At 37.1% G+C, this 18,511-nt stretch overlaps 2 protein-coding genes across 11 annotated transcripts in view; both read right to left on the bottom strand.

The window, feature by feature from the left end:
* The window catches only part of rorab (RAR-related orphan receptor A, paralog b), a 59,982-nt gene extending 45,826 nt beyond the window's left edge, over positions 1 to 14,156 (bottom strand). The window contains exon 1 of one of the 3 annotated variants that reach the window (XM_082162629.1): positions 13,344 to 14,156. In XM_082162629.1, coding sequence (XP_082018755.1) covers positions 13,344 to 13,503 — 160 coding nt within the window. In that variant the 5' untranslated portion in view covers positions 13,504 to 14,156. The remainder of the gene's footprint in view (positions 1 to 13,343) is intronic. The other 2 variants (XM_082162628.1, XM_082162627.1) reach the window with 2 other exon arrangements.
* Positions 14,157 to 14,833: 677 nt separating this feature from the next.
* vps13c (vacuolar protein sorting 13 homolog C) overlaps positions 14,834 to 18,511 on the bottom strand; it is a 55,261-nt gene continuing 51,583 nt past the window's right edge. For 7 of the 8 annotated variants that reach the window (XM_082162617.1, XM_082162619.1, XM_082162621.1 and 4 more), the window contains 4 exons: positions 16,882 to 16,973; positions 16,658 to 16,781; positions 16,456 to 16,539; positions 14,834 to 16,138 (listed from right to left, as the gene is read on the bottom strand). In XM_082162617.1, coding sequence (XP_082018743.1) covers positions 16,040 to 16,138; positions 16,456 to 16,539; positions 16,658 to 16,781; positions 16,882 to 16,973 — 399 coding nt within the window. In that variant the 3' untranslated portion in view covers positions 14,834 to 16,039. Of the gene's footprint in view, positions 16,139 to 16,455; positions 16,540 to 16,657; positions 16,782 to 16,881; positions 16,974 to 17,117; positions 17,990 to 18,511 lie in introns of those variants that run through there. The other variant, XM_082162623.1, reaches the window with a different exon arrangement.

The raw sequence follows: 18,511 nt of genomic DNA, 5'->3' as shown, positions 1-18,511 counted from the left end.
GAAAACCGGAAGCATCCATCCTGAATGTTTAAAGGGCCCCTTTTATTATATTTTAAAGGTTCCTCACTTTGTTTTGGAGGTCTCCTACAACAGGGGCTCGTTCTTCGTACGTTGCTTATTACATCCGAGATCAAATGACACATCCAAGATGATATCATCGTGCTAATCATGATCTGGCTAACTCGGTTCTTCGAACACACTTGCCAGATATGATTAGTATCGCTGGATTGAGTTATCTGAGATAATTGCGCGTTCATGCGCTGGTTGAAAAGGGGATATGTATCGATAGTAGAAACATTGATCAGCAACGCTGCTATTGGCTGTTCAGCGTGGCAAAAGAGCGCGCTCAGTTTTTCTCCTCAGCAGAGCAAGATAGTCGAAGTTTATTCGGAATTTTAATGTTTACCGTATTTTCCGCACTATAAGGCGCACCGGATTATAAGGCGCACCTTCAATGAATGGCCTATTTTAGAACTGTTTTCATATATAGGGCGCACCGGATTATAAAAGGCGCATAGAATAGAAGATACTGCAGTGAAACGTTTGACTGGGTTTGCGTTATGCAGTGGTCACCAACCTTTTCAAGCCTAAGATCACATCCAAAGTCCAAATGTAAACCAAGATCTACCACTTGCAAAAAAATATGAAAAAAACAAGTGGCTGAGCTGTAAAACCTTGTTTATACTCGACGCGTCCGCATGAACGCGAAGGTAATAAAAAACGAATATCCGTCTGCTCGGGCAGATTCGGCTCAAAGTCGTGCATCTTCGGATGCGGAGGCGCGCGCGCGGCAAAATGACGTCATTGTGACAGCGCGCGCGCCTCCGCATCCGAAGATGCACGACTTTGAGCCGAATCTGCCCGAGCAGACGGATATTAGTACATCTCATCACACCGGCACCCAGTTTGCGCGTCTAAATCAGTTGTATGGTCTGGTGTTCAGTCTAAAACAAAACAGTTGCGTCAAGTATAAATGCCTCGTCTGTTTGGGGAGGGGCGCGCGCAGTCAGCGGAGGCTCGCGCTCCGGTGCCAGGCGAAAGTATAAACAAAAGGTTTAAGTCAGCGGTTGTTTTACAGACATTAATATAAGGCGCCAGATCCATATATAAGGCGCTCCGGATTATAAGGCGCACTGTCGTTTTTTGAAAAAATTTAAGGCTTTTAAGTGCGCCTTATAGTGCGGAAAATACGGTAATCAAAACGCCAGGGAACACCTCAAAGTCTGCAAAAGCTAGGAGAGAGGGCTGGCAAAAAGTAGCAGACAATTTAAATCCGTTAGAAGTGGCCATGTTAGATGTTTTTATCACTTATTAGCCTATATTTTTGTATTTTAATAATTGCATAATTACTTTGTTCATTGTAATGTCAGAGTCACCACACTAGAACATGGGAACAAACAAAAGTGAAGTACAAAATGGTAATTTTTTATTATATTATAGTCTCTTTTATAAAAGACACTGTTAAATAAATGGTTGGCTGTTTATAAAAGCAACCAAGAAAAAGGCTGAGAAAAAAAAAGAAGAAAAGATCTTAGTAGCCTACACTGTAAAATAATTTTTGCTGCATTAAATTAAGGCCGTATAGTCATTTCAACTGTTAAATCTTGAGTAATGATGAATTGCTTTGACTTGTGAAAGTGAAAACTGATAAACTTATGTTAATGTAAAAATATTTTTCCCGAGTGTAGTTCATTGTAATGACATTGTGTTTTCCTCTTTTGTGCACTTTTACATAATACACCAACACTTGTATCTGTTCCCAAGAAAGTGGTGGCTGAAATATGTGCAGTAAGTGGACATTTTCTAACTTTCCAAAGGAAAGAAAGTATAAGACTTAGTAATGTCCATTTGTTTCCATTGTACTGGACAGTGAATAAACCCTCTCAGATAACTGTCATATGGAGGAACTAGCCTACCTGCAAGTGCATAAATAACTTTACTTAATTTATACTTGTATGCTTTATGGCTGCAATATAAGTTGCAGGATTCCACATCTACAGAAAGGCCTACAGAAGAGTCTGCACAGACAGAGGAGACATAGGCCTACAGGTGGGCAGTGTATAGCCAACTTTTCCTTTTTATTTGTTGCATGAGGCATGTGTCTAATATCTCTTGTTGCAGGCACTTGACCACTGGCTTTTCTTTACAAAGAACAATTGAAATAAAACTCAAGGAACTAAGTATATTTGTCTTTTATTAAACATATAATGAAAAGTGTTTTTTTTTTTGGCAATGTTGTGTAATATGGCACATGCAACAATGTCACAGGCCCTGTCAGGTGTGCAACCCTCAGACTTTTCAGACACTGAAATCTTCCCTTTAGTTAGCCAAAGTTCATTTCATTGTGTGCCCTTGTCCTGGCTAGAGCTGCATTGTAACTGGTTTGGGTCAGGGAATGGGGTCATAAACACCTGTCTGCAGGCAGGAACATGTCATAATCACCTATGAAAAAATGCAGTTCTGTTAGGATCAGCATAAGTGTATGTAATACAGTGAGCTTGATATTTAATTGTGGAACTTTCCTTACCACTTTCAAATAATGTGCATAAATGTGAATCTCTGAAAATTCTTAAGTCATTGCACAGATCCTGGCCATTTTGCTTTCACATTTGTGATATGGAAGATTTTAGTCAACTGCCTTTTTTTATTTGATATAATATTATTAATCTGGAATAAGAATCACAGTAACTGGGCTGCACATTTACATTGTGAACCCCCTTTCTGTTCACATAATCCCCTTCATTGAGGCCTTGATGACAGTCTATGGTCTATAGTCTATGGTACCAATCACGTTAGTGAAGCCTGAGTGACATATACTGTAATCGGCATGGTCATGATTGTATGATCTTCATAAAAAATTATGATAGCCTAAAAACAAACAAAAAATGCTTTAAAAAAATGCTTTACAACATTGGGTCTTAAAAACCTAAAACTGTTTTTTTAAACCTAAAAGCGGCAGGTAAACTCCGAATGAAACGACAGACAGCACTTTCCATAAAGTTCTCTGCATCTCCAATAGTGTAAAGGAAAGAGCCACTCGCAAATAATCTTATGGCAATGCAAACAGTTTGTGCTGTAGTTAAAGCCCGACTCCGACTAGTCGAAAATAAATGTGCGTTTCCAACAAATTAATAATGTAAACGACAATCTCACGAGTCACGAGAAAAAATATAAATCTCAGAAAGTGCACTATCGCGCTGCGCTGGACTTCCCGTATCAGCTCCGTTTATGAGCCGCGATCTAATCCTGTTTACATGAAATAAGCCTGCTCCCGAGCAGGTTCAAGTTTACGGACCTGTTGCTATGACAGCAAGTCCAGGAAGAGCGTCGAAGAACCAAACAATCCAAGATCATGCCAAATCGTCAACAATCAAATCCAGCTAACTGAGTTAGCGACGTACGAAGAACGGGCCCCTGGCTTACATGCATCAAAGGTCAAAAACACTTTCATTTTCTCATAATATACATTGCATATCATCACATTTTTCAATGATTCTCAGATGTCTCTTCTGAAGATAGTCTCTCTAAATCCCCCCCTTTCCCTTGACCAATCAGAGCCTACTCTGCTCTGATTGGCCAGATGGCCCAGTCTGTTGTGATTGGTCAACCGAGGGTGTGTCAGAAACTAAACACTCATTACCATACCTGAATTTCAGCTCAGGAGGCTTTCTAAAGCTCAGCGATTTTATTCACTGTTAAAACAGTAATGATGGTGTCGATTTTACCATATAAATCTGAGCGCGAGTCAGATGATGAAACATTGGAAGAACTAGTTATTCAACCCAAACCTTTATCTCAAGGACGACTTAAGCAGGGCGTTTCTCAGTGATACGCTACTCAGTTTCACATACATTATGAGATGTTGCAACTGTAATTCCTTACCATCAGCAACAAGTGTATGTTCATCAACAAATTGATGTGTATATTTCTAAATTATTGCGGTGCACATGTGGGAACTGTATCATTAACTGTATCAGTAACAGTGCATACGTTAGCAGAGCACTAACGTGAATGACTGATGTAACAGAGTTTGTAAAACAATTCTTGCTCAATCCTTTATCTTTACTCAAAGTAGTAAGAACAAAAGACAATCTGCATTAATTGTCACAGTTTTAGGCAGTAGTGGCCCACAGCTGAATAGCAGATTTATTTCAGTAAGACAGTAATAACGTGAGTTATCCGGTTAGCCGAAGACCTACACAATATAAAAAACAACAGGTTCTGATTCTAAGAAACACGTTGGTCCAAATAAAATGGGTACTGTCCCATCTTTAATGGATAAACGTTGTGCAAATCCCATTTAGAAATTAGACCTCATGGAGATTTGAGAAGTCGTTGAAAACAGGTTAAACAGCTGTTATACTGTGGTAATTTTAACTACTGACTCTTCACATTCTCTTCCTTTGGAAGTGTTTACAAAGACAATTTGCTTTTGCAGAGCAGAAAACAGCGTCTTCTCGACATGTACACAACACGAACCAGCAACAGTGTTTGAGGGAAGGTCAAAGTAGACATTGTTCGTGGGCAGCCAATGAAGACCATAGGCGGGCATTATACCGCGTTACATATGCAGGTATATCGTGCAGCCCTACTCCAGCTGGATAAGAGAAAGAAGGATGTTTTGTCCAGGCTACTTGACATGACACTCTGACAAATGATACTGAGATTATCACACTGTTTAGACTGGAACTCGGTGCAATGGAAAATAGGATTCAACACAAACATCTTCTCTTGGAAGGTCAGTGTGTGTGCGTATACTGATAATTTATCAAATTAAAGAGAGATTAGATGATTCATCTAAACTCAAATCTTCAGTGAAAAGAAAGTTGTGAACATCATCAGTGATGATGAAATAGTCACTCAATGAAACATTCCTGTAAAGAAAAGAACTTTCAAAAACAGCAGGGATGTGCAAAACTACATATTTTCAAAGCTGACTGGTCAGTTGACTGAACAACTAGCAGACTTGTCTGTCTTGAAGTATAATTGGGCAAAACAATGTGCAAAATGGCATTTTTGACTAGTCGGTGGGTTGGCTGACCAAGACTTGAGGAAATCCTGTATTAGGCTGGTTTTTAGTTTCTTTTAAGAAAAGTCAGTTCAGTCTGCAGTCATTTTTGCAATACCTTTGGGCAGCTAATTCCGGCATGCAAGACCAACACCTATTTACTCGAATGGGGAAATACTGAAATCTCAAAAACTGCTTGCCAAACCCACATTAAAATTACATAAATTGGCAAAACAATCTGACATAAATCTGATGTACCTTATACAGTAAATTTCAAGTTATGCGCATATGCCAAAAGCGCCATTACCATTTCCATTTCTATGGCAGTTGCATTGATGCTATGACTTTAACAATTGCCGATTGTCTCTTTTATTTAGAAGGCAGGACTTATTCTGTGATATTGCACAATGCAATTTTTTGTGTGAACCATCTTCGTATATTACAGTTTTAGTTTGACAGCATGCAGTGTTTTATTTTTAGTTCTTCTACACATTATTAGAATAGTGTTATAAATCTGAAATTAAACATTTTTAATTCTGTTAAAAATAAAGGCTGTCAACAACAGAATAAAATAATTGCAATTAATTTTATGGTTTTCGACTTTCAAACTAGTCGACTCCATTAACCAATTAGCTCCACTCCTAAGGAGTGCAAACTTTTTGACCTACTAATCAAAACACCCTAATACACAATGTACCACAATGACTCATGGGTAACCTGTGAGGTGGAGAGGCTCTAAATGTAAACAATCTAGTAGCTCTCTGGTACATGCTGCAGGGGAAACATGAGGCATGCAACGGGACCCAATCCATGGTTACAGCCCAGCGGGGAGTACATGGAGTACAGTGCAGCGTATTCAGATAAACTCAGCATGAACGCTTGCCCCTTTTCTTCTGGAATGTCACTGAGCAAGAAGGTAAAAAGAGCACCAAAAAACAACAACAATCCTGTGAATGTCATCTCCCCTTCCAACAAGTCCCGATTATCTTGTTGGTTCTACGGATTATCTTATCAAATTTTCCTGTCGTGTGAGTTGTGTTAAATGATTGAATCTGCTTTGAAGAAGAACGTCAGGGCCGAACCGATCTCAAATCATAAATATCCAACATAAAATCCTGTTGTGTTGGGGGAACCCCGAGGACAAACATGCAGGCACTCTGTAGATTGTCATGTGGAACGAAACGATAGCCAATCAGAAAGCAAGCTGTATTTTGTGATATTTTCTGTATTTTTACTTACCTCCCGCTCACGCTGTAACATGTAAAGTCCATGTTCATAGCGTCTCCATGACTTCATCCGAACCTTTTTCTTTTTTTTTCTGCACGTAAAAAGCAGTACAAACACTATTATCGCCATTTCTTCTTGCCTGTCGACCCAAATCTATGTTTGTTTACTCTAAAAGTCACGTTTGACTGCGAGAGATTTTGCAAGATTTCCCATGTTCACAGTCGGGACTCTGAATGTTTTGAATGGAACCTGATGTCTCTTGGTCGCATTTTGTATTTGGCATTGCCAAAATGCTAAATATTATTAGATGGAAAGAAATGGAAGCGTTACATGACAAATGGACAATTTCCTGGCCCTACTGACTTCGGTAAATGAGTGTAAAGTGAGATTCCAAACATCAGTGTATCATGTAATCAAATATTCCAACAGATGGACAACGCATTTCTCCTCTACCTAAAAGAGCAGTTAATGATTTGTATCTACTTGAAAGCTCGTCTTCATATCAGCAGCTCCTCAACAACCCCATTTACAATCAGTTCAATGTTCTGTACTTCTGAACCGTCTAAATCCACAGCAATTCTCAGGTTACAGTATCAAAAGCCAATTAGCCCAGAGTGAGTAGATCATTTAGAAGCTCCTTTCGCCAAACGTCATGCTATGGCCATTTTGCAAGTGCTTTAAATGGTGTGCAGAGTACTTAGAAACCTGGCAGCATCAGATAGGGTGCACCTGTAGCCAATTACGACTGTCACCACTGCAATAGCACTATCGCTAGGGTGTTTTCTCTCTCTGTGTGAGTATGTTCATTTTTCTGTGTTTCTCCACAATTCCAGACAAGACTTTGTCAAAGCCAATTCTAAAACACCAGTTGCATGGACTCTGGAAACTTCCCTTATTCCCCCACTTGTGTTGAAGGCAACATGCCCATATTCATTTCATTCCACTGGAAACCCACACATCCTAAGACAGTATTTTCCTCATTCACTCCTATATTCATGTTAACAATACAAGCCTTTTAATAGCAAAGGCCTGATCAATACCTAAGGTGGTGGCCAATATATACATATGTGCACAAAACTGTTGAAAATAATGTTTATTTTACACAATATTTACTGGAATAAATTACAATATATTTACAGGGCAGTAGATGTTGGAACTAAGGCTGTGTTCACAAAATTCTATAATTACCGTAATTACTGACAACCCGGGACGTCCTACTTGAAGCTGTTCATGTTCTATGGCAACACTATGAACGTCAAAATGAATCTGTGTAATTTGAGTAATTAATAGATAAAACTATAATACAACAATTAACAGTTGTTATGCAAATACCTTATTAATAAACATGAATATAAATAGTTTATTTAGGGCATTAGAAAGTTATTCAACTCTGTGCCAGCTACATTAAACTGTATGTGTTCTTGGATTATTCACACATTACCAATATTCAATTAGGAATTATTAGAAATATTATGAAATAACTGTTTCACTACATTTTATTGCTGAAGCCGCTGCCGTTTCGAGTGTTTCTGCATGACATTGCAGAGGTCAGGTGGTACAAGTCGAGGCTCTCCAAAAATTCAGAATATACTAGGGTGTAACGATACCCTCATGTCACGATTCAATGCATATCACTCGTGATACAATATTATGGCGATACTCCAAGACATATGGTAAAAGGTTAACAAAAAATGCACTGTTGATTAAAATGCTAAATTTGGTTTTACATTGGGGGTGGAAATGAATAGGCTTGGACTTGGTGCTGGTAACCCAATGCACAGGACAATAGTGACACCAGAATAAAAATATTCATGATTATGAAGCTGAAAATAAAGAATTATTTTAGACGAAAATCTTGCAGTCTCACTGACTAGATATATTTAAAATAATGTAGGACACTTTTTACTGGTAATATAAGACATTTGCCATTATCAGGACCCACAAATATCCCCACATTGCGTTATTATACATTATATTCAACATTATATATAGTAGTTTAATGTAGTACTGACACCAAATCTCAAAATCTCAGCATTTTTGTATTGTGACACAATATATTGTTACACCTATACAGGTTGTAATTATGACTTTTATGAGGACTGGAACACTTGACCAAGTTGGAATCACAAATTTAGTTAATTCCAACATGGCCGGTGTGAATAGACATTAACATTACACAGAATGGCCGCTTCTATTCAAGTAGACACTGTTATTAGCCAACGCATCATTCTCCTTCAACTGAAGTCCATTGCTTAGACATGTAATACAGCTCCTCTCCTCGTTTATTTGTTGCATTTGAGCACAATCTTGCGCCTCACTACACAACAGCCTCAAGTAGACAGAAGATGCTCAGCAATGGCCTTGTGCATTTTTGGCTGAGTGCTAGTGTGTAGCCACTTGTCCACCCTGAGGCCCACCAACTCCACTGGGGTGAAGAATTTGAGGAAGCACAAGAGTTTATGTAACATCATCTCGGGTAGGTAGTCCCTGTGCGGTGTAAAACATGGAGCTTTTAGAGTGAGTGCTGAGTGGAAGAGTCTCAGCTGCTGGGGCTGAAGAAAACTCCTTAAAGGGATAGTTTACCCAAAAATGTCAAATACAAAATGGAGATATTTTGAAGAATTCTGAAAAAAATAAGTCAAAGGTTTGAAACGACATGAGGGCGAGTAAATAATGACAAAATTTCCATAGTTTGGGCCTGGGTATGAGGAAAAAATATTTTAAAAAATCTTCTGTACTGTGGTGTAGGGCACAACAGGGCTAAAGGCGCACCGGGTAAAAGGCTCCTTTGATTTTATTTTCCTCTAAACCACTAGATGACACAAAAAATTGTCGCAGCACTTTCCAAAACATTCGCTTTTCAAGATGCATATGGAAATTTGGCTGATCATTGACACGATCGCAGGCAGCAGGCAGCGCAAGTTCTCAGTTTTGTTCAAGGCAAATAAAGCAATAGTTTTTCAATAACGGAAGAATATGTAAAAATATGGTATTTGGGGTAAAAGACAACAGGTAAAGGCAAAAAGCACAATAATTAACATGATAATAAATAACTGGCTGACTTTTGCATTTGTTGACATGACATGGTTAGATTCAGATGGTAAATATCATATATTAAATTGGGTGTCCACTTTAGAGATAATCACCATATTTATAATGAAACAATCATATTTAAAAAATATGATATTAATCATATCATATATTAAAATATAATGTATTTTTACTACTGTAAATATATATTAAATTACTGAGGGATCTCCTTCGATGCTTTCAGAATCTGTACTTTTTAAAATAATTTAAAATGTAAAATTAACATATTTTAATGACAGTATATTGAACAAAAATTATTTTATTTATCAAAATAAACAAAATTGTGCAAACTTTGATAAATTGATCGTTTTGAGAATTAAGGAAGTATTACAGTTTTTCTCAGTCTCTTTGGTGCATTTCTCAGATCAGAAATGAAATTATCAAAACTACTTGTGCACAAGTGACTAGATGATGTGGAGGTTGAACATCATAAAAGCAGTTTCTCATTCTTTTGAACAAGTTGCGATTGCTTTGGTACATTCATGCAATTGATTATGTACAATTGTCAGCGGTTTCCTACATTATCAGTTGCTAATGCCATGTTGCTCAAAATGTATTAAATAGTTCTCTGTGCAATAGTCTTACCCCTCAAAACATCTAGTCAGTTCATCGTATAAGTCATAAAATTCAAAATGGTTGATCTAGTTGTCATAAACTGTCAAGAATATTTTCTACACATTTCTATTAGACTTTTTGTAAATGTGTTATGAATTGATGAATTATGCTGGTGAATCTTGACTTTCACTAATGAAGAGAATGTAGATCAACCAATGAGAAATCAGTACTCTGAAATAGCTCAAAGTTGCATCTCATGAACCTTCAGTTGGCAAGCATACAGTGCTGCATGCAAAAGCAAAGTTCTGCCTAAGGGGTCTTTCCTGTGTTTGCCTTTCTAATGTTGTATTTTCGCCTTTGTGCCCCTATTCCTTTTGTATACTACAATAATATTGTACGTTTTTTTTTTTTTTTTTGGTCAGACCACTAGTAAAAGTGTAACTGTGAACCCTATCCAGTCTCTTTCAATCAATAACTCACGTACAGTAGTGTGTAAATTTGTACTTTGAAATGGATATATGTGACCCTGGATCACAAAACCAGTCGAACGGGTATATTTGTGGCAATAGCCAACAATACATTGTATGGGTCAAAATTATCGATTTTTTCTTTTATGCCAAAAATCATTAGGATATTAAGTAAAGATCGTGATCCATGAAGATATTTTGTAAATTTCCTACCTTAAATATATCAAAAAATTATTTTAGTGAGTGGATGCAGCAAAATCGCCAACAGAAATGGACAACTTTAAAGGCGATTTTCTCAATGTTTCGATTTTTTTGCACCCCCAGATACCAGATTTTCAATAGTTGTATCTCGACCAAATATTGTCCTATCCTAACAAACCATACATCAATGGAAAGCTTATTTATTCAGCTTTCAGGTGATGTATAAATCTCAATTTAAAAAAATTTACCCATAAGGTTTTGTGGTCCAGGGTCACATTTGGCATACAGAAGAAGCGCAGCTTTGTACATTTCAATACAAACTGTCATCCAAACTGTTGCCATAGTTTACATCAGGTAATACTAACAGAGTGCAGTGTTTTATTGACAACATGACTAAGCAATTTGACTGTCTTATCTGTTCACAATGACACAAGGACTTGTGATTCTGATGGCACTGACATGTTCATTGACACAGATATTTACTTTTGAGAGATGAACTAAGGATTTTGAGCAAGAGACTGGCTTTTGCAGGTAATCCATGGTGTTTTGCTATTTGTACGAATCGTTTTGAGAAATGCACTTACTGTTTTGCAAATGTCGAGGATGATTCGAGAAATGTACCAAAGCGACTGAGAAAAACTGTAACTTGGACTTTATGCAAAACATAATATTTTAGCTAAAGTATTTATATCAATAATGTGTGCCTTTTGCCCCATGCTGGTGAGCCTTTTACCCCGTGGGGTGTGGGGGTAAAAGGCTCACCTTGCCACCTTATACATTTATAAGATTTTTAAACAAAATAAACCACTTTTATGATTTATTTTCACACAAAATCAGTTGCCCCATCAATGTTCAATACAAATATATTTTTTCTGCAATCATACACTAAGGAAGAAGTGAAAAGCACATTTGTCTTAAGGCGTGCCTTTAGCCCCGTTGTACCCTATATCAGAATGAAACAAATTATGGAGAAGAAAAAAAATGTAGGGTGGGGACCTGTTTTTATCCATCAGTTGTTGATAGGATGGAAGCATCTTAATGCTAGCTTGCAGTTAATTGTAAGAAAGGGGTGGGGTTTAAGCAGACTAAATGATTGGAGAAGTCCAGTATATATCACCAGAGAGAAGTAAGTTATGACATTTTGATTAAAAATGTAGCTAAAAAAATATATTAAAAATGAAACATATGGATCGATGAATCATTCACAATAAGACCAACAAGATGCATTTACAAAATATATAGGGTGAATTTTCATTTCATGCGAACTTTTTTTGCTCTATACTTGCATAATGTTTGATAACAAAACATTTAAATCACATGGTTCAATATGCCAGTGAACAATTTTCATGAACTGACTATGGACAGATGGGCCAGAGGGATTACAGCGGCTGATTAATTTTGTTGACCATCCAGGGTTTTAATGTGGATTTTTTTTTTATTATATATAATTGTATCCTAAATCATTCCTATCTGCTAAGATTTAAACCTCACCCAGTGTAAAACGATGTTTTTGCTCTCCACGCACGCACTGTTAAATTATTCTTCAATACTGGGCAAATATTTTGGCCAAATATCAGAGAAAGTATTCTTAACCAAGCAGGAGCATCTGAAAATATAGGTTAGCGGGTTAGGAGTGTCAGACCCTTTTTTTCTGAGTCCAACTGAAACTCCTCGAGCGGCCGGATCCATAAGCGTACCTGCCCTCGTTCTCTAGTTACGTAACCGGACAGCGCGACCGTGTATCCGCGGAGAGAAAACGAGGCAATCGTGTCAACACAACACAACACACATTTAAAAACCGCAGTAGTCAGGCATGAAACCCCATTTGTTTACACGAGCAGTAAAAACGTGAAAATATCCCTTCATATCCTCTCCTTCTGTTTGTGACTTAACCTGTTACATAACAGCGCTCCACACACACGCAAGCACAGCGAAACGCCTGCCAGACACACGGGCGGCGTCTCAATACCAAATAAGCTGCCTATTTAGACAGCATTTGAAGGCGACATAGTAGCATATGATGCTCAAAATACTGCAAAGCTAGGAAGCTACACTAGGTTTTAAAGCACAGCCACGACTGCCAAAGCCAAGCGGACCTGAAATCTGCTCTGACTAAACTGTCAACTATGATAGTCTACCGTACCGAATGACACATCAACCGACCTTTCTTTGACTTGTATCCCCAAATCAGAAACATACAAAAGGGGTGTGGCAGTCCCATGTAAAAAAAAAAAAAACGGCTTTATGCTTATTTACACACTAGAAATCACCACTTCGCTATGCAAATATTCTCTCGTCTGTGCTTATAGTGACCTAAAACATTTAGTGGAATAGACGTTGCATTCAAATGTGTATTATTAGTAGCCAACTGAAACATGTGGACACGTTGGCCACACTGCTGTCTACCGACTACATAGGCTACACAATGAGAGCATGAGTAGATAAAGAAGATACACTCGTGAAAAATGACAACAGTTTGATTAATTAGTAAACAGCATGTGAGTAATAGATCAGAAAAGACAGGTTGCCAGTAATGTGGGCTCGCTTACAAAATGTGTGTATTATTAGTTAATATGCACTAAGCGTGCATGAGCTAGCTAGAATACCACCAGGCCTCCATATATGAAAAATAACATTTTTAATCTGTTTAATCCATTGTCAATTCAGAGCTAATGTGAAACAGGTCACATGCAAGGACTGGAGTTTAAGATTAAACTCAAAATTTGATCTCCGTGAACTTGAATAAAATGGAAAATAATCCACAAGCAGGCTTTGGTTCTGTTCTTCAAGCTTACCCTTGTTGGTACTTGAGCAACTCTGCCGCCGAACTGGAGCGGGTTTGTCGGTTTCAGCCTTGCTGTCCAGTTTCACCGGGCTGTCCTCCACCGAAGCGTCCGCTTCAGAAGCGCTCTTGCGCGGCACCGTGACGGACTCTGGCGGAGACTCCATCTTCATCTGCGGCTTTCAGTTACTTTTACAATAGGATCGCTTTGTAGAACAATTCGGATTCGTTTTACATCGTCTTTTGGTTCGGATTGCACTTGAGCGTGTGACAGATCTGTTAGTGTTCATGGGAGCGGGTGTGGCTCTTCTGTCCACAGACAGCGCTGTTGAGCGCGAGACATGGTCACGCCAAACACACTATTGACATGCTCTCTAAAACATTCCTGTAAAGCCATATGTGGCACATTTTGTTCAAGTTTTATTAACATAGCAGTTTATTGCGACCACATTCAGTTTGCAGCCACGAATCATCTTAGAAAAATGAAAATATAGGCTAATTTAGAACAAATTATAATTAACTATTTAATTAAACTCATTTCGAAACGAATAAACGAACCAGTTCAAACGGTTAATTAAAAGATCAGACTCAACAGAACGATTTCGTTCACTAATTAGACAATAAGATAATAATCTTTGAAATGTAGATCTTCTCACATCGACAATTGAATGGGAAAAGCATGTCGTCAATATTTGTGCTCAATTTGGGTGATTTATATATTTTCTTTGTGACAATAATTGAACAATTCCTCTGCGTTGTCGAAATTTGAAGTCGTTTGTAAATCAAAGGCTGTCTCGCCTAGACTTGTAGCCAGGCCTATCTTTAATTTCCTCTCACACACACAAACACACAGGACAGACAGCATGCTTGACATGTGATGAGCGAACATGCTGCTGACGTACTTCCGCTGAACGCGTTCCAGTCGAGGCGCAGTGCGTGGACTTCACGTTGTCGTCATGTTGTGTTGAAGGACTGACTGTATGTAGGCTATCTAGAAACACAATATATAAGACAAACAAACAAACAACAGATTTATTTCAAGCCCAAAACTTTTATTAGGTATCCCGCTGCTGAGTCTTTTCGAGTTTCTAAAAGTGTATTTTTATTTTTACTATTGAGAATTGCAACCTTTAGACCCAATTTTCATCAGCATTAACAGCTAATTTGCTAGATTACAATAATAAATGTAATCATGAAAAGTATGTACATTATGTAATGCACAATAGACCATTAGTTTAAAAAACGTTTATAGCCTATAGATAAAACAAATAAAAATAAATCTCAATAGACACCTGGTTCAAAGTTTTGGCTCTTGCATAAGAACTGTTTTATAAATGCCCTTTAAAGTTTAGTACAAAAAGAAAATTCATAATTTTTTCCTTCATTATTTAACTATGGGATTCTCTAAATGCACTTGTAGTTGTATCCAGGTGCAATACTATAGTTTACATGTACAGTGGCATAATCATAGTTTTCACAATAAAGTTTAGTCTAAGACTGGTCCTAGATCAGATACTAGCTTTATTGTGCTGTATTGACATGATCACAGTTACAGAACACAGTATGCTTCTAAAAATGTGCTTTTATCTACAGAAGCTGATGAGATCAGGAAATTATTATGTAAAGCCTGACATTCCTAGTGTTTGCATTGGATTCGATTATTTATGATGTTTTTGGTGTCTTTAGCTGTTACAGCTGTAACTGTAACACTGTGGCATTGACCTGTGGGCGTATGTCTGGTCTTCTGATGCATAGGAAATAGGAGGACATGGAAAGACCCACCGCAGAGAGCATGGGATAACCAACCTCTCCTTTCCTGCCCACACCAGGCCAATAGGGGTCACTTGCACCCACATCCAGGAAGCCGAGTTACTTAGCAACTTGGAGAGGATCCATTGCCAGGTGCTTTGATACTACATTCACTGTACATCATTGTGGGAAAACTGTGGAATACAGTGCAATCTTTCCTTGCCATATAGACACGCACCCTTTAATCATGTCATGGTTACTTACAAAACAAACATGTAACCATGAGAGGTAGAGCTGAGCTTATGTCATAGTCTCCACCTCAAATTCCAGGTGTGGTCTGCCATTTGAACTAATTGTGGAACAACAATGACACTTTCTCTACAGTCATAGTAAACCATGTCTTCAAGTGCAGTGCAAGGGACAAAAGAGGCATATGTGTTCTGTAAAACAATACAAAAGAAAACAAAACATTTGAATGTTATAATTTTTAAGTGGAGAGCAATCTTATGCATCATTGTTGAGTACATTTACGCAACACCTGTGGAAGGATGATCTAGAAAAGAAAAGGAGAGTACTATATATGTCAGCTTTTTGTCTTCTTTTTTGACAGGATTTGTGATCAAGGTAAGTGAGCTGAACTGGACAAGCTTCACATTGCACATTACAGTTGTATATCGCAGTTCTTTTTTTGTAGCAAGTGCCATTAACAAAATGATCTCTTTTAACATATTTTTAACATAAGACACCAAACAAAACAAGATAACAAAAGGCAAAGTGCTTAGATTAAGAAAGTCTAGTGCTAACTCCAAAATTTCAGAGATACATTTAAAATGTCAGTGAGTTTAACTAATATATTTGCCAACAAACCAAAACATTTACATATAGTAACTAATGCTTTGAATGCAAGGCAGGATAATAATCTTTGGAGATGTGGCGACACGTTTACGTAGTTCGACTGATTTAACTTTTGTCCATTTTGATGAAGCGCTGAGATTTCTGTCTTGCCATCTGATATTGCTTCCGTGAAAACTGGGCATTGTCGATTCCTTCTCGTAGTCTCTGTGGAGTGTGAAGCAAAAGAGGTCAAAGAGGCCAGTTTGTTCTTGACAGAAAATTAAATGCAGTCATTTTGATAGCTATTTGCTCAATGTAAAAGCAAATGTGAGCCTGAAAGGGCTAATACTAGTGCAACCTGTGTAACTACCTTGATCACAGCTTAAAATCTATTAAATAGCATGCTAAATATAAAATGCCCAGTGCCATATTCAACACTGGGCATTGACATTTTGGCTTTAATGAAATTACATTCATTAAAAACCAACAAAATTTCATCAGCAGTTTTAATTTCGAAACAAACAAACGCCTGTGATGTTTACCTCAGCCATGTCAGCACGTTTCATGTGTATCACTTTCACTAGCGGCTGTCCATCCTTCCTAATGAGGTTCATTTTGTTCTGTTCCTGCACCAAACATCAAGATTGTTGTCAAGCAATGATCACTTATTCACCAATGTACAATTGTCAATCTACTATCAATGTAATTCCGTATCTGCTAATACTAAAAGTAGCATTTATGTACCCGGTAGTATATCTTCAAATCTTCTCCCTCTGCGCTTGGAGGCCTTAAGAAATTCTCAAACTGACATTCCCATTCTTTATTGAAATGTCCAATCACATTGATCTCCTTCACACACATCACTCTCCTGAATGAAAAAGAAATCAATACACACACAGCATATGGAAAAGAGAAAATTAGGAAAATGTCACTGTTTCACCATTTTCCTGTTGTTGGAATACCTGTACCTGTTGGTGATAATGATGTTTGTTTTTCTGTGCCCTGGGTACTCATAGTGTTCTCTGAAGATCTCTCCATCCAACTGTTTAATCTCAGACCTCTGAAAGACATACACACTCATATACACAAGATACGCCACACGCTGCTTTATGGCTCTGCACGTATACTCTTTCAGCAATAACAATCTAAATCATTTTCAAATTAACAAATCATAAATCATCTGAAATGCATAAAATGATCATAGTTTCATGTCAAAGAGGAGTATTGATTTATTCCAGGTTAATCACAGGAGTCAAGCAAGCTCTTCAGTTAACACCATTACAACACAGTAAAGCCACATTAAAACAAATGATTACATGACAATTATGAACCATGTGTTATGTATATAAGATAAATATACTATAAAGTATATAGGAAAATACATCAGACATCAATTCCAACATGCACTGTAAAATGCCTATTTATTTATTGCATATAAATGAGGTTGCATATATTAATATGCACATTTGATGTATTCACAATGATTAAGAATAAACATGTCAATAAATATATTTTATATAGACTGTAATTGTATGTTATCAGAGTTCAGATGCATGGAAATGCATTTACAGACATAAGTTTAAAGAAATTAAAATGAAGTTTAGAAAAATAGACAAACTTTGCCAGCTCCATATCCTATTCAAAACAAATCCAATAATTATTTAAATATTAATACGGAAAATCTATTATTGTTTGCCATCATATGGTCTTAAAACTACCTTAAATTTAAATAAAGGATATAGTGATAAAAAACTAATAACAATGTTTGAGGTATAATGGTGAAATTATTTTTGGCAAAATGAATAGAGACAAATAAAATAAAAAAAAGTTTTCTAGATAAGAAAAGTAGCAAAGCTGTAAAGGTGCACAAGACAGACAACTTCAGATGCAGACTTAGGATATTATGTAATTTCCTAAACATTCCATTGTAGGTGGACCAGGCTAGACTGGATCTAGCACTGAATATCCAGTTTGGTTCATTTAAGTGCAACAATATCTGAAAAGTTTTTAATAACATGGATCTTTAAGATAATAGTCCCAACCCCATCTCCCACTCCCATTTTACATTTCCTCAGGCTGCATTTGGGAAAAGACAGAAAAGAGAGAAAATACGAAATATTAAAACAGGAATTCATTTCTTCACAGCAGGGATGGAGTCAGTTCAACTTTTGAGTTTAAGGTCAGTTTCAATTAAGAATACAATTAGAATTTTTACAAGGGGATTTGGAATTTGGTTGAGTTTAAAGGCAAAACACCACAGTTAAACATAAAAAAAATACATCTGGGGTTAAAAATTCTGAACATTGAATAAAACCAGTTTCAAAATTATTTTGTTGACACATTAGAGTTAAATGTTTTTTGGATATCTCTTTTTATCAATATATAAATCAAAAATACTGTCAACCGTCAGAAGACAAAAACTATCATGTTTTTAAGAATAAAATGTGTAAAAAACTTCAGAATATAGAAAACAGGAAAGTTTGGTATACGTAAGTGTAGATTTCTGACACAATGAATGAAAAAATTTTTTTTTGAGAACAGCCTTTAAAAGGCATGTACTGTAATCAAAATCCATAGACACAAATAGATCAAATAAAC

The sequence above is a fragment of the Leuciscus leuciscus genome (genome assembly GCF_965113295.1).
Source record: "Leuciscus leuciscus genome assembly, chromosome: 2".
NCBI classification, from domain to species: Eukaryota; Metazoa; Chordata; class Actinopteri; order Cypriniformes; family Leuciscidae; genus Leuciscus; species Leuciscus leuciscus.
The sequence above is the reverse complement of the archived record's forward strand: the minus strand, read 5'-3'. Positions and strand labels throughout refer to the sequence as shown.